This window comes from Camelus dromedarius, chromosome 3 (assembly GCF_036321535.1).
Source record: "Camelus dromedarius isolate mCamDro1 chromosome 3, mCamDro1.pat, whole genome shotgun sequence".
NCBI lineage: Eukaryota > Metazoa > Chordata > Mammalia > Artiodactyla > Camelidae > Camelus > Camelus dromedarius.
In genome coordinates, this window is record NC_087438.1 from 9,763,315 (window position 1) to 9,788,824 (window position 25,510).

At 40.3% G+C, this 25,510-nt stretch overlaps 1 protein-coding gene across 1 annotated transcript in view; it reads right to left on the reverse strand.

Moving 5' to 3' along the window:
* The window catches only part of DNAH5 (dynein axonemal heavy chain 5), a 236,785-nt gene that overhangs the window by 12,222 nt on the left and 199,053 nt on the right, over positions 1-25,510 (reverse strand). Inside the window, exons 66-76 of the mRNA XM_064479570.1 lie at positions 22,773-23,016; positions 21,666-21,780; positions 20,862-21,052; positions 17,054-17,175; positions 15,119-15,268; positions 10,109-10,354; positions 6,761-6,980; positions 4,907-5,112; positions 4,062-4,265; positions 2,052-2,267; positions 226-438 (exon numbers count right to left, since the gene is read on the reverse strand). Of these exons, the coding sequence (XP_064335640.1) occupies positions 226-438; positions 2,052-2,267; positions 4,062-4,265; positions 4,907-5,112; positions 6,761-6,980; positions 10,109-10,354; positions 15,119-15,268; positions 17,054-17,175; positions 20,862-21,052; positions 21,666-21,780; positions 22,773-23,016 (2,127 nt within the window). The remainder of the gene's footprint in view (positions 1-225; positions 439-2,051; positions 2,268-4,061; positions 4,266-4,906; positions 5,113-6,760; positions 6,981-10,108; positions 10,355-15,118; positions 15,269-17,053; positions 17,176-20,861; positions 21,053-21,665; positions 21,781-22,772; positions 23,017-25,510) is intronic.

Genomic DNA, 25,510 nt, shown 5'->3' on the forward strand with positions numbered 1-25,510 from the left:
AATGAAATAATGCATGTAAATTGCCTAGCAGAGCACCTGAGATATGAGAGATGCTAAGTAATTTCCTTCCCTACGTACAATCTAAAAATACAGAGCTGGAGGGGATTAGTCCCTACGCAAAAGAACCCTCCTAAGTACATTATCCTTACAGGATTTCCACTTGCCAATTACAACTGTGCACAACAATAAAGTGATTAGGCAGAACATGGAGCAGCTTAAACATACTTTTTTCCACCCAGCAGGAATTCTGGCGTCAAACATGCAATTCAGTGCATCTCGTAAATTTTCACTCATAATGATGGTGCCGTCAATGGCAAGTTTCAGTTCAGTCAGGGTGCTTCGGACGAGGGTGAGTACCCGTTGCATTCTGTCTATCTCCTGCCTGAGGAAAATATTCATCGGCTGGAAAGGCCCCATCTTCTGCAGCCTTTCTTTTACCTGCCATGGAGACAGACATCCAGCACGTAAAAAATTAGACGGCTACTAATATATATGTAACTAGTGCCCAGGGGCTTCTGAAAGGGCCCACAACTTTACAATTCCATATATAGGAAACTTTTTTTTTTCACTGCCAGGAAACCAAGAAGAAATTTTAAAAAGAAATATCTATTAGATGACCAGCTGATTTTTCATCCCAGGTGGGAGAGAACAGGCAGCCATTAATTCACAGAAAAATCTAAAATGCATGGTCACAACCACACAGCCTTCCAAACGGCAACTGCACTGCCTGGGAAATATTCACTTACTGCCAATCTAAGACCCGCACACACACACACACGGACACACATGAACACACGGACATGGACACACACAGACATGTGTACCCATACACAACCATCATATTCTCTGTCTCAAAAAAGAAAAAAAACTAGACTTCTGTTTTAAAGCTTTCTGTCTTTTCCATCAAAGGATCTATCCATCCATCCATCCAGCCATTCATCTCCATCTCATAAGGATATATTGAGAGTCTTTTGTGGGTCAGATATGATGCCAGACTGAGTTGCTTTATCCTAAGGAAATTCAGCAAGAGGAAGGAGACTCTTCTAAACCCCATACTTACCATGTTTATTTAGGTAATTATCAGTATATCTTGGGCATTTTTATTGCTTTATAAATATTTCGACCCCTGTTAGACATGAATGACTGCTTTTCTGATACTGTAATGAACGGGGCTCATGAAGGCTGATCGCAACATTGATTTTCTCCAAGCAAGTGATCAGAGTTTCTTCCAGGGGAAATTATTCCCTTGGTGAGATTTCCTTGAGGTCAGTCTACAGTACTAGCAGCCAAAATGACCTGTTTCATGGAAAATAACAGGATGCTGAAGAAACAAAATGCTAGAGGTTTTCTTTTGAAAACCAGCTAGAAAGGGCAATATTTAAAAAATGATTGCTCTGTGACAAAAAATGTCTTTCACTCAGTCCAGGTCATTTCTTAAGTAAGCCACTTACTTTTTGCTTTTATCGAAGATTTAAACATGTTATCGGGTAAATCTTTTCACAATATTTGCTAAAATGTCTCAAAAATTAACTTTCATAATTATCAGTTTTGCTTAGAAGTTACTTGCGTAGTAAAAAGATAAATCCATTTTCAAAAGCCATGAGATGAGGAAGCTGCAGAGTTAATGATATAACTACAGACTCCCTGAAATTAAGAAGGTCTGAATTTTAGGGTGCGCATTAAATTGCACAACACTTTTTAAATAATTCTCGCTTTACTCTAAGAATACATTATTTTCCTTCAAACAGATGACAATCTGAAGTACCTCAAGGGAAGGTTCTAAAAAAGCAGTCCTAACACACACTTGCAGTTTAGTTATGAAATTAACATTCTCATCAGGTCTCTTTATTGTTTATATCTTGAAATGATTACATTTTCAGATTCAAAAATGTCTTTTTCTGGTTCTTCAGGAAGTGAGGTTTTTGAAGGATTTTTTAAATTTCAGAAAAATTATTTTTTGCCCTCCTCCCTTCATCCCCAGTCCCCCACCCCCACCCCACACCAACCAGACACAGCCACAGCGACGTTTTGTCAGGATGACGTCAACTCACTTCAAATGGACCATAGCCGGGGGGCAGCTTTTCTAGCATATCATCAGCCAGCCGGGCCACCACCGCCTCCTGGGTCTCGTCCCCGCCACCAGAGCTGTCCTTGGGCTGGATGCCCAGGATGGTGTCCAGCACATCCTTGGCCAGCTTGCTCTGGTAGGTGATGTCAGCGTTGGGGTGCAGTCCAAACACCTCGGGACTGTCATAGGTGGGCAAACTCTGAACAACAAATACCCCAGGTAAGCACAGACTGCTGACCCAAGCACCAGTTCTGTGACACTGTCTTAGGAAATCAACATGCTTTTATTAGGACAAGCATTTACATGACACGCCTTATTTGTGGCAGGCCACAATCAATAATCTCTACGCGAAAGCATCAAAAGTTGCCATGAAGAAAATTAACCCATAGACTCACACCTCTTTAATGTCTGCCCCTCAAGCAAATTTAATCAGAGACACGATCTTGTTTCATAACATGTTTGTGAGATGGGAAGGGAACTATAGACTGGTATTTTGCTTTCTGAAGGTCTCATCTAATTCAAACCGATTTTTTAAATAAATGGTGTATAACTAATGGTTACTAAAAATGACAGTTTTAGCAATGATGGCCCAAAACAGACCAGAGGTAAGAAATGGATTCTCCCAAGGAGGAAGACAGAGACTAGGAAAAGCGGGAAATACTGAAAGAGCAGCAGAGTTAGAAAAACAGACAGCAGGAGGCAAGGAGAAGCACGGCTAGCAGGTAAACATCCCTCAGCTACTTGAAAAAACGCTCTCCTACAATTTGACATACATTTATTTCTGTGTGTGAATTGTATCCCTAACTTTATTCATGTTTTCCCTCCCTTCTAGTCCATGATTTTATTCCTTTTTACATAATGCCTTCTTGTGAGTTACCTAAAATTCATTGTGAAATGAGGAGTATATAAATAAATATATGTACAGGCAGATCTAAATTTATACCTTCAAAGGCACTTCTCCTATTCAGGGCTAACGATTTAGAGACACATCTAGTACAGTTAAGACAAATATATTCGTAGATTTGAATTAATAAAAGTGTAGGGGTGGTAATATATGATAAACTCATTACACTCATATATCACAGAAACCTCTAAATGTACTGATAAATTTAGCTCTCTGGGGCTCTTGTGTTTTAGTTTGTTCACCTGAGATAAATCTTAGGGGCATAAGAGATCACTAAATAGTGATCTAATGAATTCAAGGTATAGAGACAGAAAATGTAGTTACCTTGGAGCACAAATCAGATATTTTCTCAAATTTCTTGTCAAACTCTTATTCCTTCTTAGAGGAGTGCTTCTCAGTCAGAGGTGATTTTGCCCCCCACCAAGGACATTTGGCGATGTCTGGAGGTGTCTTAGGTTGTCACAACCAGGTAGGGAGTGTTACTGACACCTAGTAGGTAGAGGCCGGGGATTCTGCTGACCGGTCTACACAGGACAGCCCCCCACTGCGAGGAGGTACCCAGCTCTGAATGTCAACGGTGCCGAGGCTGAGACATTCAGTCTTACAGGAAGCTCTTATACAGAGTGTGTTCCCAAACATACTCAGATGCTCTTCATTAGGCTAAGATTAAGGAACGGATGTTGCGGGATAAGAGAAGTGGGTAGAGAGTTGAGTCTAGAGGCTGTCTTTGCAACCTCAGGTAGCTGAAGTCTCACAGGGAGAGCACCCCAGGGGACTTGTGTAGGTTCCCTGGTTCCAAATCTGCTCAATCTGTCATCTCCCCAAAGGATACTCCTCACTGAGGCATTAAAAGAGAAGGGAAGGAGGGAACTCACGCAAAACACACACTGAGAACAAACATAAACATTTTAATTATAAAATGAATATAAACATGAAGAAAGAAACTACGGTGCTTGAGACCTTCCATGTCCAGTATGTATCACTATTAAAATGTATGTTTAAAGAAATACATGTAGTATAAATAAATACCAAAGAAGTCAACTGGCCATAGACATTTGCCCTGTGCATAAAGTTCTGAAGACGACAAACCTGGATATAGTGAAGATAGTTGTCCACCGTGCTGCATTTTGGAATATTATATCCTTGGTAAAAATTGAAATCTGGTCCAAACATATTTTCACTGAACCAAACCTTAGCAAGTGTGTTCAGCAATCTCTTGTCGTAGTCATCAGTGACTCTGCCTCCGTACTGGATCTCTCCTATCATGTAGCGGACGGTGGTCCAGGAGACACCCTGAGGAAATTTGTAGAATAATTGTGCAAAACTGACCGCTGTCTCATCCCCATTTGCCCCACCACGTAACATCCATATGCTCGTTGTCATCAATGTCATTAATTCCTCATTCATTCAGTCATTCCTCAGTAATGTGAAAAGTGCAGAAAGAAAATTAAATAGGCAAACATGAGAGGTCACTCAATGCTCATGATTATGATTTGAAATAGATTCTCTTGGTGCATTTACACATTATCATATTTTAATTTCAGCAGAAAAAAAAATTTTTTTTTTAAATTTTGGGGCCATTCTTTAAATATTACACCCTTCAAAAGTGATCTAGACTCTGATTTTCAGCGTTCAGGACTTTAAGAAACAAGTTTCCTTACCCACTCCCTCCACCCTCCAATAGATCCTGGCAGGTTGTCTATATACATAATGTCAACTTGCCTTTGAGAAGTAAAAAGATAATCAAAACTTGTCCATTTTCCCCCCTGAAATCAAGAGGTTAGTGTGACCCAAGTTGCTATGACTTAAAAAGAATGACTTTGCAAGCACAGAAAATCATCATTCTTACAGGATTTACCCCAAGGCTGGGCAGTCTTAGCTCGAGGACCCAAGACCACAGTCACCAGTGGCACGAAGCAGTGTGCACACAGTACCTTTTTGAGATCCATGTCATCTAGGTGGTTTTGGATGAACTGCACCGTGGCGTTAAAGTCGGCTTGGTTAAATTCATAGGGGATGTTCCAGCCCAGGGGGCCGAACTTGCGCCGCTCCTGGACCGTGGAGTGGAGGAAAGCCACGGCGTACAGCAGGGGCTTCCACTGGGCCACGGCGCTCACATCCAGCAGGTCTTGGCTCACGCCTGTTGGGGTCCGTTGTGTGAAAAACTATATCATCTCTCAAACATCTTTATTTTCTACTACTTTTATAAGTTATTAGTTATTTTTGTAAATTCTTGATATGAAACTTCACTGACCTTGAATTATTTTGATCATATTCATATGACAATTATGACTTCACTTTTGGGTATTCCCTCGAAAACGTATGCAAAGAGACTTGAGGGGAGTGGGGGATTGCTAACATGGACCAAGTTCCTGTCAACCTACCAAAATAATATGGGGATAAAATAGAAGTGGAAGAATCATGGCAGTAAAATAAGTACTATGACTATTACTACTACTACTACTAATAATGCTTATTGTTGTTGTTATTACTGTCAGGGGCACGTACACAGGTTGCAATGGCTCCAATAAACTCTATTAACAATTTAATATTAATTAAAATAGTGTATGTAGAAGCCCGTTGCTATTAAGAAGTACAAACTATTAGACATAAAATAAGCTACAAGGATGTATTGTACAACATGGGAAATACAGCCAGTATTTTATAATAACTATAAATGGAGTGTAACCTTTAAACATTGTCAATCACTATATCATATACCTGTAACATATAATATTGTACAGTGATGGTACTTCAATTTAAAAAATTAAAAACAATAATAATAAAATATAAAGAAGCCCACTGCAATCTGAGTATATTCCCCAAATATGAATTATGATTATTATATATGTATATATTATATTGCATATATAAAATTACAAATTCTTTCATTTGCAGTCTTTTTTCACTGACATCATCCTTCCACGTCTGTTTTATTGGCAAAAGTTTGAGCGTTGTTAAAAACTCCAAGAAAAAATTTCTTTGTTGATTTTTCAGATTGACATGTAATAATTATTACATTGATCATTATTATTATTAAATATACTATTTTAATTAAAATTTATTCCAACTGTCCTGGATAGTTTTCATTATCCCTATTTTAGATACGAGGAAACTGAAACTCAGGTCGTTTAAGTGACTCACACCCGAGAAAGCAAAGCATTTGTTCAGATAGGACCAGAATCAGGATTTCTGACCCCGAGGTTCACACTCTTTCCATGACTGTGAGTGTCAGACAGGAAGCTGTGAAACAGAGGGAGCAAATGTAAAGGGAATAACTCAGGTCCCACTGAGACACAAGGGGCATTTGGTCTGGTTTTGCTGCTAGTGTCTGGTTTCTAACTTAGCTAACATTCTGACAATCCGACTCACGTCTTCATGAAATGAAGGCAGGCCGCAACTTCCATTCAGCCTCTCCTCTTGGAAGGGGCTGCTGTCCGACTTTGGGTGTGGAGCATGAAGACCATCAACAATAGAATTATCAGTTTTAGATGGTCATGGAAAAAGGCAGGGGTCTAGTGGAGAACAGCATAGGCCAAAGCAGAGCAATGGGGAGCTGGGAAAAACAAACAGGAAAAATACAAGGTGGGGTCCTGAGCTCTGGTGCCCTCCCACTGCCGGAGGTACTTAACGTGGAGCATGACAGAGGGCTGTCCCCCCGCCATCACTTCAAATAACAGTACCACTCACTACAACTAGATCTTAGCTAACTCCTTTTCCATAATTTCTTTAAGGAAACAATTTAAGCACAAGAACGCCCATAAGCTCAGAAGTATTCTTCGACTCACCACCGTACATTCTTTTCAGTCCTGCCCGGAGGCCCTGTGGAGGCTCATTGGCAAACTTAATGGACATCTGGAGGAGTGTGATGGGAAACTGCTTATGAACCTCGGTGGTCATCCAGAGGCGGAAAGCATCATGTACGGTCTCCGTTTCCACAATTGTGTCCATCAGCTCATCCATGAAATCCAGTCCCAGGTGGCAGTTCTGCAGAAGTGCCCATCCTCCCTAGGTCAACAACGGGAAGTGGAAATTAGGCTATTCTTGTGTTTCACCCAGAGATGCAAATTAGTACGTTCTTTAGAAATCAAGTAGTTAAAATTTAATAGAAAAGCACTTTAAATTAATCAGGGTTAAATCTAAGGATAAAATAATGTCTGACAGAGGTATGCAACATTTTTGTTTTATTCCAGGTATGTGTCCTGCAATTGCAGTAATGATATATGCTAGGATTCATGAAAGTCACCAGACTGAAACATAAAGAGAGATAACAGCACTTTGAAGAGAGGTGGTTGACTCAAAACATCCGTTTTAGCTCAGCTCCTTCCCCAAATTCCATGAAGGACAAAGATAATGAGGGTGAAGACAATTTCAATAACATTTAAAACAGACTCAAGAAAGCTGAACCCTAAACTGGCATTCATGGAGAGCAGAGACATAGCCTGATTTATACCAAGTTACTCCCCACACACTCAAGAATGGGAGACAACGGTCCCTCTGAAAGTGGGAGAAGATGATGGACTAACACAAGGAGATTGAAAGTCCAGACCCCTGACGGGCTCCCCTATTGAAAGATGGAAAGTTGATTTTCTTCAGAAGGCAAAACAGACAGGGTTCCAAGTAGAGGACAGCAGACAGTTAAGAGTGTAAGGACTTCACTGAAAACAGGTGAAAGAAAGTTTACCTATTGAATTTTGAGACCTATTACCTCCCTTCTCAGAGTTCCCAGAACCCAGGCAGTGGGGCGTATACACTCTGGAAGGTGAAAGAATCTTCTCTGGGGAACCTGACCACTCTAAGAACAAGAGGCTTAGAAAATAGTAAGCCGTATCTCTTGTGTAAATCATTCTATGAGGATAAGAAGATTCCTTGGGTAAAGCTACACAGGCAACAATCTAGGTCGTGCAACAATAATTAACTCAGTATCTAGTCCATAGAATATTTTTGCTAAAATCATCTACAATATCCGATCATAATCTTGAGTTGTTTTCTTGACTCTGCAACTTCCAATTATTTAGATTTAATTAGTGGAACCTGAGATATTTTTCTTTTCAAGAAACAAACTAAGCACCAGATCTAAAAATCCTAGTAGAGTAACAAAAAAACTGATGATTTTGGAATTTCACATATTCCCTTAGCTTTTCTTAGAAGTATATAGCACTGCTGAGGGAATAACTTTTTTTTTGTCCCACAAACATTTAATTGACACTGTCCATCATTCAAACAAAGGAGAAATTAAATGTGACACAAGCACAAAGAGGCTTCAGAGGCTCGGTGTCACCCAGCACACAGGCGGCTCCTTAGGGGAGATCTTTGAGGCGTCAATCTTCACCCACGGGATCCCTTCGCCAAGGCTGTTTCTTTGTTGTCACCACTTTCTATGTTAAATGTTTTGCATTTTTACTGAGCAGATTATCCATTTTGCTGTTCTTGGGTAGCTGGTCCATTCTGTCTTAGCGCCTCGAACGTTTCTCACAAAACTTTTTAAAACCACTATCATCTCTGACAAGTTATAAGCATGCTGAGAATAAAAATAAAGATTTGCTTAAATTTTACTTGAAATTTGACTACAAAACAGAAAGCATGGATCAACTGAAGGCCAAAAAAATCCCATTTAAATTCTAATTGAGTTGCTGAAACTGTAATTATTAGTCACACCATTATTTATTTTAAACTCAAGTTAAACAAGCGGCCTGTGCCTGTGAGTGTTTTTGTTCTAAGTACAGCGCTGTGCAGAGGGAGGGATGGAGGAAGGAGCCAGGATGGAGGTCCACCAAACCCTCATGTTGGACCAGACCTGGGATTCTCAAACATGGTGGAATTTTTTCATCTCTAAAGGTATTTAAATCACACGCTTTCTGCCTTCCCCCTCCTAACTGCAAACCAAGTGCATCAGACACAGCACAGCACACGTGAGAGGCCCCTCCCTTTCATCAAAGCTGGGGCAGGGCACAGCTTGAGGATGGAAGAGCCTCGAAGTAAATATGGAGGTTCTGGAACCCAGTGGGCTCAGTTCTAGACCGGGGGAGGGACCAGGATGCAGTAAGGTTCTAGATTCAGCAGCTGCACCCTAGAACCCAGTGGTTTCACGGTGAGCCTAGTGTCTGGGGGTTACAGGGAGACAGCCAGTCCTATCCTCAGTGGGAGGCATTCCCTGGAGGGCACAGAGGAGTTTTGAGATATTGGGAGGAGAGCTCAGACTCAGGGAAGGAAGGTCAGGGTCTGCTCCCTAAAAAGGGCAGAAAAGCATCTGGACCAAGACTGCACGTTGTCCAGTAGGAATGAGAAGCCAAGTGGTTCTTCCACCCCTTGCTTGACCAAAGTGTGGAGGAAGAGGAGACCAGGGATGGAGGCACCCCCTGGGCAGAGTCGGGCACCCCAGAGAAGGCTAGATTAATGTACACGCAGAGGGTTCTGTCCTGGAGCTTGAGTTCTAGAGACGAAATAGGACCTTCTGTATTCAGTTACCTTAAATCCCTAAAAGTGCCTCAGCTCTAGACTTGACTGTCCCAGGAGCAGGGTCACCACGTGTCTCCAGCGATGGTGGCCCCCGGGCCAGGCCTGAGCACGGCATGCTCTGTACACTGTGGAATTTGCAAGCTGCAAAGGGCTCTAGGAGCCCCACCTGGAAGGCAACAGGCCAGGTTTCCTGAAACCTCTGCGACCACCACAGGGTAAGGGTAAGATTCCTGGCGTCTGGGATCCGGGCCAAGCCTAGGGGACTCCAGGATACAGATTACGCACTCTGGAACCCCAGAAAGGCACGGTGTTGTGGATTCAGGAGTGTTGTAGATTCCAAGAGCAGCGCTGGAGGGGCTGAAGGGTGTGGTGGAAACAGGGAGCTGCGAACCCCCCAGAGGGTTCGGGATCCGGAGTGGGCTTTAGCTCTACGCAAACTGGTCGGGAAGTAAGATGTTCCGACTGGGCACGTTTTCCATAAGTCAAGGATCAGTAGAAAAAGTTTTAAGTTGCATTCATTTTTCCGTGAATATTTTCTATTCAATATCATGCTTTTCCCTATTTAGTAGACAGCATGCGGTACATTGATCTGAACAATTTACAGGTTCTTTTCTGCACTGCTCTTTTAGAACCTGTAACATCAACATCACAACACAAAAGTAGACATTTGGCCTTACGTTCACCATGGTTTGCTGCAAGAGCTTGCGAGCATGCACCTCCTGGCCCTGGCCCACTGACACGTAACGGGTTTCTATTTTAAGTCTCTTTCCCAAGGCGATGATGGAATCTGTAGGATCTGAGCCCATAGACAGGAGACAGATGAGTGGTGTCCGTGGGTCAGATTCCTCCCACGTCTTCTCCAGGTCCAGGAGAACTCCTTCTGCATAGTTTTCTCCCATGGCATCCACGATGTACTTGCGGGCCTGCCAAAAACAGTACACAAGTGACCGAAACTGGTTCCAGCCCCTTCATGTTATGTATAATCCAGTGTGGTTCCAAAATTCATTTTTGTAGATTATCTCAATCACGTCCACAGTAACCCTGCCAGAGAAATAGAGCAGAGGCTTTTCTCTTGTTTGTTCATTTGTTTGTTTGAAGCCCCACTGCACAGACTGGGAGGCTGAGTTACTTGGCAAACACACGATCACACAGGAAAAAGACCAGAACTCACGTTGGCTGACTTTTTGTCTGGGATCTGTTTCAATATACTGGCTGCTTCATGCTATACAAAAAAACTTTTTTTAACTGAAGTGTAGTTGATTTCCAATATTAGTTTCAGATGTATTGCAAAGTGATCCAATATATATATATATATATATACATACACACACACACATATACACACATTTTATCACATAGGAAACAAACTATGGTTACCAAAGGGGTAGGGGGGAGGGATAAATTAGGAGTTTTGGATTAACATACACACATTACTATATATAAAACATATAAATAGCAAGGCTCTACTGTATAGCACAGGGAACTATATTTAATTTCTCATAAAAAATGCTAATTAGGAAACTATTATTGAGGATGCTTTAAGGGGAAAGTATATGCATTCAAATAATCAAGTAAGCAGTACAATGCCTGCTTGTTTATCAAAGAACTAATTACTGAATAACTACTTACTGAAGGAAATTTACTGGAGACTTGTTGAATTAATTAATTTTTTAAAGATTTAATTCATTCCTTTTCATTTTCTGCTTTCCCCTTTAATGTCTTTTTTTTTTAACTTAAATCTGTGTTTACAATATCAGACTTTGTCACCTATTATTATCAACCACATAAAAACTATTTCTAGTAACAACACAGTGCTTTTTCAAACAAGGTAAAAGAATTAATATCTACAATACTTTTGTGAGTATGACCTTTAGTCTACAATGTCTTCCTAGTAAATAACTGGATTCCCTCAAAGAAAAATTTCCTCCTGATACCTTCTCCCACCACATGGGAGTAAAAGCCAAGTTTGTCCCCACAATGGAATTCCCTGGAAAAGCTGTTCTCACATAACAAGCAGAGCCCAGTTGCAAGTGCACTATGATGTGGAACCTTCCGAGGGCACCATGACATGGAACCTTCCGAGGGCGCCATGACGTGGAACCTTCCGAGGGCGCCATGACGTGGAACCTTCCGAGGGCGCCATGACGTGGAACCTTCCGAGGGCACCATGACGTGGAACCTTCCGAGGGCGCCATGACGTGGAACCTTCCGAGGGCTGGGTAGGTAAGCCTCCCCGCTCCCATTCCCAGAGACACAAGACAACTTCCTGAAATCAGACAGCCTTCAGATAGACCTGGACCAAAGGGTGACTGGAGTTGGTTAAATAGTTTTCTTTGCCTTAAAAAACAGCCAGAGTTTAATTCCAGCCAGCAATACAGGTTTTTCCTCCATTTTGCATACCTAGCTATGCTCCACACATCCTCAGAGTGATCGTTGGACCCCAGGTCTCTGAGGTTACTAACTGAGAGGATGTCCCCCACTCATGTTTGCTCTCTTTGCAGGTTAGAGTGAGAAGGCAGTGGATACAGTAAGAACATCTTCCAGCTCCCCTATCTCCTCTTCTGTCTCTGTTAGAAGAGGAAAGGGGTGCTGTGTCTAGAGGATTGAATGCCCAAAGTGTTTCTACTTCCTGGTTCCTCCTGGTTTGTGGAGACTCCCCTCAAAAGCCTTACCATCCACATTACAGAGTAAAGATTCCTCTTTAAAAGCAGTCTGTCATGAAATCACCATTTCTCCCACAAGAACACACAAACAAAAATGACAATTTCCATCCCCTAAACTCATAGCAGCTCATTCAAAAGGGCTGGGCCATTTTGCTCTGGGGTCCCTTCTCCTTCTTCTCAAGTCGTAATCCCTGACCATGATGTCCAGGTCACCAAACCAGTGGCAGATTAAGTGGTACATCAATTTGGTAGAGTGCACAGGTTTTCCTGCCTTGGCAATTATCTCAAAATGACTCCCCAGAGGTCCCAGACGTAGCTGGCAGGGCTCGGCCAGTGGCAATGAAATGACCAAACAGCACTTGGGCCCCTCACTCATGAAGATGCTCACCCACCCTACCCTTCTTCTCCTTTACGAGCTCCAGTGCTTGGGAGAAGTTCCGAGGAGGTGGAGATTAGTCCAACTGCATTGGGAGCAAAAGACACCACTTGTTTTTGTATCTGTCAATTTTTTTTTTTAGGTTGGCCAGATCCAGTATCGAATTCCTTAGCCAGAGTATAAATATCTACACGTTTTTTTACAGCCTTCTGACGGGTACTTCAAAAGTTTGCCTGACATGTCCCTTAGCTTCTCCAAAAGTCTACTCTGTGTACACATTCGGTCACTCAGGCATTGTGCTCTGTGGTCAGGAAGGACTTCAAAGCCTGGACGCTTAGGTGTTCCACAGGAGGCAGTCGCTTGTTGGCCACAGATACCTGCCATCAGTGCAGCATCTCTACAGTGTACTCCTCAAGATCCGGGTGCTTCATACTGTAGCACAGCAAGGAGCTCAAAATGGCTACTCTTGCCATACACCTCAGCACTGACCCAACGTGGGCTTTCCATTCAAGCTACAAGTTAACACACTGTTATGCACATCAGGGGCCAGGTGCTAAATATTGTAGGCTTTGGTGGCCATATATGCTCTGTTCCAGCCACTCAACCTACCTCCCATTGTAGCACAAAAGCAAGCCACAGATAGTCCATAAACAAATGAACATGCCTACGTTCCAATAAAACTTTATAGACACTGGAATTTGAACGTTATATAATTTTTACATATCACAAGATATTATTCTTCTTGTGTTTTTCCCCAAGCATTTAAAAATATAAAAACCATTCTTAGCTCACCTGTACACAAACAGGCAGATGCACAAGACACCCCCTACAGTGCATCATTCTTGCAACCAGGCTTCTGAATGCCCCAGTCATGCTCAGCCAAAATGCTGAGAACAAGCCTGATGCTGCTTCTGGGGGAATAGGGATTGAAGGAATCTACATTGTAGATCTTCTAATATGCGTCCCAGGAAGATGTCTCATGGAAAATTATGAAAGCATTCTAATGTGTGAATAAGAACTTCAGAGGAGAGAACAGTTTTCCAAGGAACCTTCTAGATCTTGTTAAAGACTTGGGTGTTATCATAAGAGCCATAGGAGCCATTAAAGGAATACCATAATGATATTTCCCTTTCTTCTAGAATATATAGGATGGATTAGAGTGGGCAAGAATGAACTACAAGAGGCAAGTTAGGAAGCCATGGCTGTTGTCGGCTAAGGATGACAAAGGGCAGGATGAAGAAGACAAAGTTACAGAGGAGCGGGGGAGACTTCAGTTTCAGCATTGAACCCAATATAGTGTTAAATTAAAAAAAAAAATAAAGAAAGAAAGAAAGAAAGAAAGAAAGGGAAAAGAAAAGAAAAGAAGGAAGGAAGGAGGAAGGAGGGAGGGAGGGAGGGATGGATGGAGGGAGAAAGGGAAAAAGAAGAGGAAAAAAGTGGGGGAGGGAGAGAGAGAGAGACTACTTGAACCTTCTATACTTCCTTTAAATAAGGCAACTGTTTGACAATTCATCTGGGAAGGATAAAAATAATGAAGTCGAGAAGAAAAACCAAAGGAAGGGTGATCTTAGTGCCCTGAGTGGCAGAACTCATTTTTCTTTTCTCAATAAACCATTGAATCTGGTTGTTTTTATGACTCCGCAGCACCCAGGTGGGCTTGGAGGTGGTTATTCCATATGTTTTGAACACTCCCTCTGGAGGGTGACAGGGATGACTTCCTACATTCTATTAGAAACTCTAGCCTATTGTTACTTTATGGCTTATTTAAGAAGTCTGTTCAAAAAAATCAATGTCTATGAATATTAAAGTTTAACTTTTAGCTGTGAAGGCAAGACACCACACGTCTGTCTAGTGGGTGAACTTCTATGATAGTAGGGCCAGCAGATGAAAAGCCTTCGAAAAGATGGACCTTCTGGAGGAAGGGTTTACATTTAAACTGTATGTACCATTCAAAGAACGTTAGGCCAGCCTGCTTTCTTACATGGAGGTTTGTGACATGCTCCAGGGAAATGACTGTGAGTTTGGGAATACTCTGCTTCCCTCTGGCCTCTCTCTCCCCTCTAGTACCTGCACATCCTTCCTCCATTCAAGAAACATTATCTTTCTTGTAATAACCTTTAATGAAAATGAATGCATGTATACATATATATATGTATGACTGGGACATTATGCTGAACACCAGAAATTGACATATTGTAACTGACTATACTTCAATAAAAATAAATTAAAAATAAATAAACAGATAAAAAAAATTTTTTAATTAAAAAAAGAAACATTATTTTACTATTTCCCCCACTAGCAAAATGGAGGAGCTGTATCACTTTTGAGTTAATATAAAAATGATATGGAAAAAAATTACATCACCTTCAAGCTATACCGACATACTCACCTTCAAAACATGGTTTCCTCAATCACTCTTATTGTACCACTTAGACCAAAGAAAATTATCAAATCACGTAGCCCACATGTATGCCCCAGTATATTTATTTGTTTGTTTTTTCCATTTTTCACATCTGCATTGCTAGAAAATTATATAAAAGCCTACAAGAAAAATTCTCATTGGGGTGAACATTTTAAATAGTCTCTTAAATTTAAAAGGAAATTCTCCTTTATAATATTCTCCTATTTTTAAAATATGTACTTTTTACCTGGGCAATGGTTCTGTCAGGACACCAGGCTCTAATAAGGAGAAGACGTCTGAAGCAGTCAAGAGATTTATCATAGGCGTTTGGAAGGGGTTCCTCCTCAGGGTTTTCCTTATCAAACCAAATTTTCCACATTTTTTCATTTCTTGATATCTGAAAATGCCAGGGGATAGGAAATGTGTCACACCTCAGAAAACTCTTTTCCTAAGAGTTCACATTTTTCCTCTAACTTTCTGACCATTGCAGACATGTGTGAATGATATCCCTTGACTATTCTTTAAAATTTTATATTCTAGTGCCAAAAGTTGGAGAGTCTAAAATCAAATGTGATTTGTTCTAAAGTCAGTCTGTATTAATGCCAGCCTATGTCTCCCTTTCAAAGGAGGGAGAGTCCCGGGTTGTAATTTCTTCTATGCCTTTGTGGTAGCAAATTTGTAACAGAATAAAGAGATCAATAGAAATTCATTTTCATTATTTTAAGGAAATATGATTTGCTCCAAGAGATCCCCTATGATTAGGAACCAAGTCTCGTTCACTTATGTTTCCTCATTTCCCAGGACCGTTCTTGGAACAAAAGAAGACATTTAATACGTGTTTGTTATTGAAGTTTTTTGGTCAATACTGTATCAATCTAGAGTAATTTGAAATATACCACTTAATATTGTCATCAAATGAATAATCGCACTTGCTTCCTACAGGCAATTAATAAAGGGAAAAAAAACCACAGCCTGTTATCCTTTGGAGCTTAAAAAATCAAAGAGAAACAAGCATTATATGGGCAAGTATCTGAAACTCATAGAATAACATCTGCAGATAAATATAATCTTATATTCTCCGGTAGATCCCCTTTGATTAAAGCCCCAAATATATTTTTTGAAGGTCTAATTAAAGGAAAACACATTTAGGTTCGTAATCAGAAAATATCATGTAAGAATAAAAATCACCTCTTTCAATCATGAAAGACTATATAATATGGGTGGATTTCAGGCATAAAATATAACCTCCAGAAGAGAGCTACTTGACACACAATGGTCCAGGAAAGGTCACTCGGCGTCATCCCCTGGGGGAACAAGCTAGAATGCATTAAAATCTCCCAGGTGAAAGTTATTTAACCCAGTAGGATGGTTTGTCCCCTAATTGCATGGTAATCACCAGGATTAAGCCGAAACATAAAAATATAGCAGAACTTAATCTTCCAGTCAATTTAGAGTAGAGAAGTCAAGAACCAGCCCTAGGATGTTTTTTGGTCAAAAAAAGCCTTCAACTTGCAGCTAAGAAAGCCACCTTGCTGGTCCATGTGACTTCTCTCTGGTCACCAGATTTTCAAGAACCTGTTTCCTGGCTTGTCCCAATTCAGTTTTCTATACCCAGCTTACATGGTCCCAACAGATACACCATCCATCAGGAACTGGCTGCTTCTGAAAGGACAGCTCCTGAAGATAAAAGGCCAGGTGGCTGCATCAGACTCACACGCAGACGCCTAGCTAGGGCAGTACAATGAGGAGCAGGAGGAAAAGGAGGAGAGAGAGAGGAACGAGACGCAAGAAAGAAAGGATATTTAGCATTTAGACACAGGATGTTCCTATTTCTGTCCAGTTAATCTCTAGAAAGAAGGCAGAACCTCCTGAGCATCTCTCATCATGCGACCCAACTGAACCTGCCAGTCTTCCCGCTTGCGGACCTCCAATTGGTGAACCTGACATACGGCCCAGGTCAGCGCTGGTTAACCTTCCTGGGCAAATAACGTCTTCCTGTGAGGCCAGTGGGCCACGGGTGGAGTCTGCTTTATCAGAGCACGAGTGGGCTGTAGAGAAGGCCGGGCACTGGTCCTACCATTGTGTGAGTAACCATAGCAAGAAATCTCTCTCTCCCACAAGTAATGTAGCCACTGATAAATCACTGTGACATTATCATAAGTTTATTCAAAGCATAAGATACCTGATCAAGGACATCTGAAAACTGTCTAAGTTTGCTGAGTTCCACCAAATTCAGCCAGGTCATGTCCAGGATCCATTTGGACGGTTTAGGAGGACAGGCTTTCAAGTCCAACGAGGCACCACCTTTCAAGTGAAACATCTAAAATTATTACATTTTTCTTTCTTTACTGTAAAATCATTTCTTTATAAAAAAAACTTTTGCTGAAACTATTTTAATTTCAATTATTTTACCACCTTGACATTTATTAAACTCAGAAACATGAATCACAGTGACGAACAAGCTTTAAAATGTAAACAGAAATACATGGTTTTAGGGAAAAAAAATTTTAAGAATCAATAATATAGGTTTGGATCCAGACAAGTGCTGGATTCTATCTTAGCTCCACCTGGCCACGGTCCAGGACAAGCTCATCTGTCTGGGCCTCAGTTTCCAAATATGTACAATGGGAACAATGAAGCCTGGGTGTCTGAAAACAGCAGAATGATACAAAATATATGTGTAAGGCACTCAAAACAGGATCAAGGACAAAGCAGAGGGTCGCTAAATGAGCAGCTACTGTCAGCATTAAGAATTGCCGAATGTTGACATAAGCTCATTTTAAGAAGATAATTTACCTAGAAATGTTAGTAGCACTACCTGTGTTTGAAGGGTTCTCCCCTATAAATCAGTGTATCATTTACATCATTTTGAGCATACCCAAGGGCCTCGTGTTATGGCACTTATTTTTGGTCTAACCACAGCAAACATTTCCACTGGGTACCGACTCCTACCTTTTTCCTGATGATTTACCCAAGCTCATGTAACTCCCATAACTCTCACAACACTATAAAATAAATGACACCTTAAAATGTTGTTGCTGCCCATCTCAGAAAAATCATATTTTAAGTCAAAGAAAGAGTTAGCAAGTCTTCTACAGGATGAAATACACTATTTAATAAATAACATCTATTAAAATGTTTCACAGAAAATATGCTCTAAGCATAATTCATAAAAGGATGTAACCAATCCATTTGGCTACACTATTTTTTGGAACAGAGCAGGTCATAAACAAATGATAATGCTCAAGATATTTATCGAGCCAATCTCTACTTTATTTAGATACCATGGACCCCACTAAATTGCTGTCTTTTGCCAAATCTATCTTAGTATACTTCCAAGGTAAGCGGAACAAAAGGTAAGGGAAGCCAATTCAATGAAAATATTAACTCATAAAATCAAAACAGATTGCTTGAACACCAGGGAGCAGTTAAAGACAATGGCACTGTGTTGAAAAATGTCACACCAATTTCCAAGGAAACTGCCCATTTTCTGACCAACTGAAAAGAATAAGGTATTCACCACAGAGTTAGGGAAAAGCTATTCATGGGAAAGAAAGGATGTTCCTTGCAGCCAAAGCATTATTCATTACTTAGTAGAGGGTAACGAGGTCATGATTATCTTGTCTGCCTCAAAAGTGTACAATGGGCCACAAAGACTATTGTAATGGGCAGGAGGAGGAGGAGGGACATATTCCTGGATAATATGACACCAGATTAGATGGACTCCTGCTGAACGAACAGCTGGGATGGGGATAATTCAAAATAAATTATCAACATGATTGAGAATTATGCCAGTCCCTTCAAACCCTCAAACCCTCACTCTGGGGAAAAGTAGATTTAAATCTTTATCATAATTCTTTGTAAAAATGATACATGCTTTTAATGAAAGATTTATACAAGTTATACCATGCAGTCATAGAGTGGCATAGCTAAGACAGATTTAGAAAGTCATCTAGGCTCATCCTTTCCCATCCAGAGATGAGTAAATTAATTGAGACCAGTATCTAAACACTGTTGCTAGCTAAATAACATTTTCAAACAAGTGATTTTAAAGTTCCTACAGAGGGATCATGCCATTGGGCAGCTCTCACCAACATAATTAGCAAAAGGAAATCTTATGAAACTGTGTCTTAAAGCAGTACAAAAACCAGCTGTTGAATGCCAAAGGCCCACGAAAACCAGTCCAACCCATGCAAGCCTCAGACCAAGTAAAATAAACTAAAAAACTAAAGCTGATATAATCTGTCACTTGCTGACCATATTCCATCTGCCAGGGTTTGTGTAAGTTGTGTGAATTCTCAATAATCCTATTACGTATATTTGACTACCCTTGTTTTATAGTGGAGGCAACTGAAGCTCGAGAAGGCTGTCACCTGCTTAAGACCGTTCATCCAGAAAGAGGCAAAGCCGCTCTTTTCCCTTCAAGTCTTCCTAAGCCTAAATACCATGTTTGATATCATCATGCCAAACTATAACGTAATTTACAATATTTCAACCAGTCCAGGATGCTATGTCCAATGTCATTTCCATGGGGAGATGGCTCCCATGCCTGAATTGAGGAGGTCAGGCACAGCTTTCCCATGGGAAGCCCCACCAGCTGGAGGACCAGACCCACTGAGGCCAGGAATTAGTGATGTATGAAGACTCACTGAAGGGAGAAGGCAACCCCTACACCTGCATGTCTATCTAAGGGGATGTCTCTCCAGACCATTCATCTTCCCCGTGCTCTGATTTAGGAAACTGGGAAAATAAAGAAACCCAAGGAGCAAAGGTTTGAGGGCTAAACACAAAGAATAGAGAAAGAAATCTGCCACAGATCATACATTTCTAAATTTTCAAGTGTAACTGAATGAGTCTTTGTTGCTGCTATAAGATATATATATGCACAGGCCTATGTATATGAACATGAATATGTGTAAGTAGGACTCCGACCTATACACCCCCACGTGTGCCCTTCCCTTCTGCCCCGACCAGGGTCCTCTTCAAGTTCCTCTGCAAATCTACTCTCCAGGTGAAATCGTGAAAATCCACCCCACTCTGAAGATAAAGTTGTGTCTTATCTTTAAAGATAGACCTGGAACTCTATTCAATTTCTTGTAAAATAATGGAAAGAATCTGAAAAGAAAATATATATATATATATGCATGTATATGTATAACTAAATCAATTGGCTATACACTTGAAAGAAATACTGTAAATCAACTATACTTCAATAAAAGTTTTTAAAAAAGAAAGATATAGTATATAAAACCGTTTCGACCCCAGCATCATTTCCACGGTTATTTTAAATAGTTTTTTGTCCAGACTTTCAAGAATGTGTTAGTAAATATAGGTTTCCCAGCCTTCCACAGGGCCGTCTTGTTCCAGGGGCACAGGGGACCCGTCTGTGAGTGATGTCACAACAGATACAGAGGAAACATTCAGGGCATGCGTGGCACGGTCACCTTACCCGCTCTGCTCCAGCCCCCCTGGTTGCCTGGCTTTGCCTCCATCACACCAGGCTCTGAGCCCTTGATGCCATCTCCTCATCCTTCAAACTTCCTCTAAATGCCCCAGGACCCGCATCCCCTGCTCCTTCAGGCCTTGGCTCACCTGTCCATGTCTTGGGAGTCCTACCCAACTAGAGACCCCACTAAAAATCTCATTTAAAATGTTAAACCTCCCCCTTGCACACATCCTGTAACGCTCCCCCATCTCCCTTTCTCTGTTTTTTCCCATAGTGCTTACCACTTTTCTACGTACTACACAATTTACTATTGTTTATTATCTGTCCCAAGTACCTATTCCGTGTGCCAGCACACAGTATGTTTTCAATAAATATTCATGCAATAAATGAACAAATAAAAGATCTCACATAAATGTGATCTTCAATGAGATGCAAGGAAAACTGCCATTGCCAAAAAAAAAAAAAAAAAAAAAAACTGCACAGGACCTTCACAATGATTCCTACATCTGCACCTGTGCACAGCGCTTCCTGTTCTTATACTGACCTTTAATAAGGGTGAGAAACTCTTCGTGCTTGACTCGGTTCCTCTGGATGTCGATCTTTAGGGTAAGCAGCAAGGTGAACAGGAATTTGTGCTCCTCGTACAATCCCCGGGCTGTGTACTTGTAAACCTCGTAGGTCATGTGTTCGATAATATTAGCGATCCTCTTGCTTGTGATTGGGCTTTTGACAGACCTGGAAAACAGAACACTTCAGTCAGGCTTATCCCATCGCCCTTTTCAATTGTCCCTAAAAACAACATCTTTAACGTAAAATAAGTAACTCTGGAGGACCAATTCTTACTTTTTACACATCTAGAGTAAGCCTCCTAAATCTAAAATAACAAGCATTTTCAATTGTCCCTAAAAACAACATCTTTAACGTAAAATAAGTAACTCTGGAGGACCAATTCTTACTTTTTACACATCTAGAGTAAGCCTCCTAAATCTAAAATAACAAGCATTTTCTCAACATGAACTAATGTAACAGAATCCTCCACATTTTTGTCTGAATCAGTTTTACCCACGGGGCATTATCACTCACAACAACGTCTTGGTAATTTTCTTGTTTAGCAGAAACAGGGGAAACCAAAGGAATCAATCAGTCAATGAATAGTTGGTAGAGCTTTCTCTGAGCATAAAATGACAAATGAGAATGATTTGTTAACACACTGGTAATTATGCTCATCTGATATTAAAAAAAAAAAAAAAGAATCTTAGTAGCAAAGGGAAAAGATGTTATCAATGTAAGGTCATCATCCTAGCCCACAGATAAAGAATTCAGCTTGGCTTCCTGAGTACAGACGTACCTGGCTAAGGAAAGGTCAAACAAGCCAAGAAACTGGCGGAGCGAAGTCTGATACATCTCATTAACCAAGCGCATCTCCGTGATGAGGAAGTAGAGGATGCTGCCTCGTGTAGCGACTGAAAAGACAAAGAGCAAGGTTGCTGTCACTACGAGCGTGGAAAATAAATGACCTGTGCACAGAGCAGTCTGAAGCCTAAATGAAAACAAGTTTTATTTTTATGTCTTTTCAATGACCGTCTACCAGCAATGAGAGTCTAGAGCAACGTTCATCATATATATTTAATTCTTCTTTATAAGCTTGGGACAGGGAGTCTGCTATTTGTGTTCATTAAATGATACTTTCCTTTTTAGAATCTCTAGATCCCTTATAAATATATTTTATTACATTTTTTCATAGATAGAAAAGACAACCAATGGGATAGCACAGGTTATAACACCCAGCAGATTGTGTGTGTAGGCGTTGTAAGGACCTCCTTCTTATGCTCCATGAAGAAGCCCTGAATAACCTTGGCCTCAAGTTGGCAAATCAAGGCATCGTAAATATGACGCCGTTGACTCTCCACTAGCAGATATTGTTTCGATTATTTTTCCAGGAGGAATGATAAATTACCAAAGGAAATGGAAGTCTTTTAGCAGGTTCCTTTTGTAACCCACAAACAATAACGATTTGCTAATTGGTAGATAAGGCTGACGAGTTCCCATGAGACCAGAGAACTAATACAAGGCTACAATCAAAACATACAGGCTTATGGTTACCAAATGATAAACTAGAGAACAGCCCACAAATGCAGCATGGATTCCTCAACTTCACTAGTTTGTAGTTGGATATCCTTTAAAAATTCTCCTCTTTAATTTCTAGTTTAAAAATAAGTTCGCAGGAACCTTAAAGAATTTGTCAACTAACATGAATTATAAACACCTAGAAAATCTGCACCATCAAAAAACGTCTTCATCTTTTACTGAATATTTCCCAAAGAAAAGCGACAAAACAAATAGCCACTTCACTTTGCATCATCATTTACATAACATCCTTCCTTACTTCAATTCCTCTAATTCTCATTTCTTGCTTCATTTTCCTGCGACATTTGTCTTTCATTACCAAACTCACCAGGTCTGTATTCCTCCCGGGCTGAGTTAATTTGAATTTCTGTCTCGGCCGAAATTTCCAGCTTCTGTGTCACCTCCTCGGCTGTCTTTTTTGTGTTACTTAGCACAACGATGAGACTCTCATCTTCCACCAGGGACCCCTGGGTACTCGTCAGCCGGTAAAGCAAATTATCTTCGAGCTCCTTCATCCTCCTTTTGTTTGCAGTTACGTCTTCCATGAGACGAGTTCTTTCTTTCTCCAGTTCCTGTCAATTTGCATAAATATATTTTCCTCCTTAATTAACAACTATTGTTTGGCCATTTCTTGAAAAGTTAACCTATGGGGCTACTCTCAAGCTTCTGTACTGTAGTCACCATATTTGACTGAGGGAAATACAGACACCAAAATAAGAGGAGAATTAATGGAGGAAAAAATTGGTGGCAAAGAATGTAAAATTTGCTTTAAAAAAAATTACCAATATCCCCTTTACTATCTATTTATTTCCTAAAGTCAAATCATTTTTAAGTGACTTTTGTGATTATATTTACTCCTGTTTTGAAACTGAAATATATTTGAAGACAAGTATATGTGTCTCGGATTAAATACATTTACCCCTATTTGATTTCTGCTGTTGTTTGAATGTGATTATTTTCAACTTGCTTGTTGAAATAGTACCCAATTCTGTGACAAGCAAGTGTCCAAAAAGTTAGGCAAGCAAACTGTGCTGCTACTGCAGGTACATTTAAATTGAAAAATCATCTTGACCTGAAAAGATGCTGTTCTCACCAAGAGAAGTGAAGCTCTGACTCTTTCCTGCAAGACCTTTATGGATAACTGGGGAGAGAATGGCTTTGGAAGATTATTGTCCTTACTGGCCACCTTTTTCACTTGGTAGTTTGGAGAGGGGGAGACAGTGAAAGAGAAGGAAAGAAACGATGGGGTTGGTGAGGGTGGGGGAAGGAAGAAATGGCCATGACACTGAACAAGCCAAAGGCAGCAGGAAGCCCAGAGGCTGGGAGACAACAAAGAAAATATGCTTCTGGCACCAAGTCAAATTGTGCATTCATGAGTCACATTGTTTTATGAGAGACTTGAAGCTCATAAAAGAATTAAAACAGGAAAAGGCAATGAGTAAATAGTATTTAAAATTTTGAAGAGAAAGGTAGGCATTAGTGGGTAGATCCTATTGGGCAGCTACCCGCACACGTGGTACCAAGCTCACATGGCTAGAGTAAAGCTTCAGAAAGATAAATCTCAATCAGGTATTCTGGATATGGCTCAGCAGGTTTTGTAGATCCGACTCCCTACTGAGAAAACTAGAAATCTAAAGTTAAATGCAGTGATGAATCATATGAAATAATATAAGACATAAGAGGACTACTCATTAATTGCAATGATTATTTACTTACTTTCTAACATAAGACATAATTTAATAGTTACACTCCAAGGATTTTGGAGTTCACTGACACATTCTCCAACTCTTAGCAGAATGCCTCATACGTAGTAGGCTCTCCATTAATATTGTGGAGTGAACGATTAAAGGCTATACCCATTCTCAAACTGATAAACTGAAATATATGGTGAACTCAAAAATCTAGTCATGTCTTAATGCTGGAAATACAAATATGAAAATTCTCCCTTTGTAACTGAAAACCATGAAGTTAAAAATAAAGGTTGTGGTGACAAAATCGCATGAACACAAAGAGTATTGGCCTCTGTTTTAAAAGCCATTTAATAAGCATTATTCCAACCAGTTAATAACCGTTGGTTGAACAGGTAAGGGAAGGAAAGTAAAGCAGTGGGAAGAGGGAGGATTTTGACATCAGGAAGATATGTCTGAATCCTAACTCCCAGGACTTATTAGCTACACAAGTCTATAAGCCTCAGTTTCTTCATCTGCAAAGTGGACATAAAAACAGCTCAGAGAGTGATTGTGAGGATATCACTAGCCAAGCAGCTGAAACCAGTGACTGGATCATGATAGCTGCTCAGAATACATCTCTTCATCCCCTCCCTTGATTCGTTTCCAGCATGTATTTTCAGATGTATTACAATATTTATTTGGAAATGAGTAGTTTGAAAAATAAAATTATAAGTTGGCACAAAATAAATCATACTTTAGAATTTCACATATCATCATAAAAGCACAATGAAGTAGCTGAAAAGGGATTTTTAAAAAAGGAGAACCTTCTAATCTTGCACATGCTTTCATGTCTGCTGGAAACAAGACCATGGGCTGTCAAATCCCAAAACTGCACCAAGTCTTATTGAGCCTTCCAACATAATCATCTTTCTTCTCTCCATTTGTTCCAATTACACAGCAATTGCCCTAATGTTGTCTTTAATTACTTCTTTAATCATAACTGGTCTCCCCGCAGACCCTTTGCTCTGCCATCACCCCCTTTTCTGCTCCCAGTCACTGAGGGATCTCCCTTAACTATTTGGAAAGGTCTAAAATTTTCAACATAGTTTGTAAAACCTGTTACAACCTGTATTTCCAATCTCATCTCTCGCTGAGAGCTATGGGACTGAGACTAAAATCGTGCCTCCACGTTGCTTATGAAAACCATTATTAGTAAAATGAACAGTTATCAGTGATGCATACAATAAGGTGCAAATTATTCCATTTCTGATTTTAAAGATAATAAGTAAAAGCTTGAATATTATTGAGATGATTGTGGTCAATTTAATATCATTGTTAACAACACTAATTAAATAAAACTTTCAATAAATGTAACGCGTATATTCCCAAAGGATTA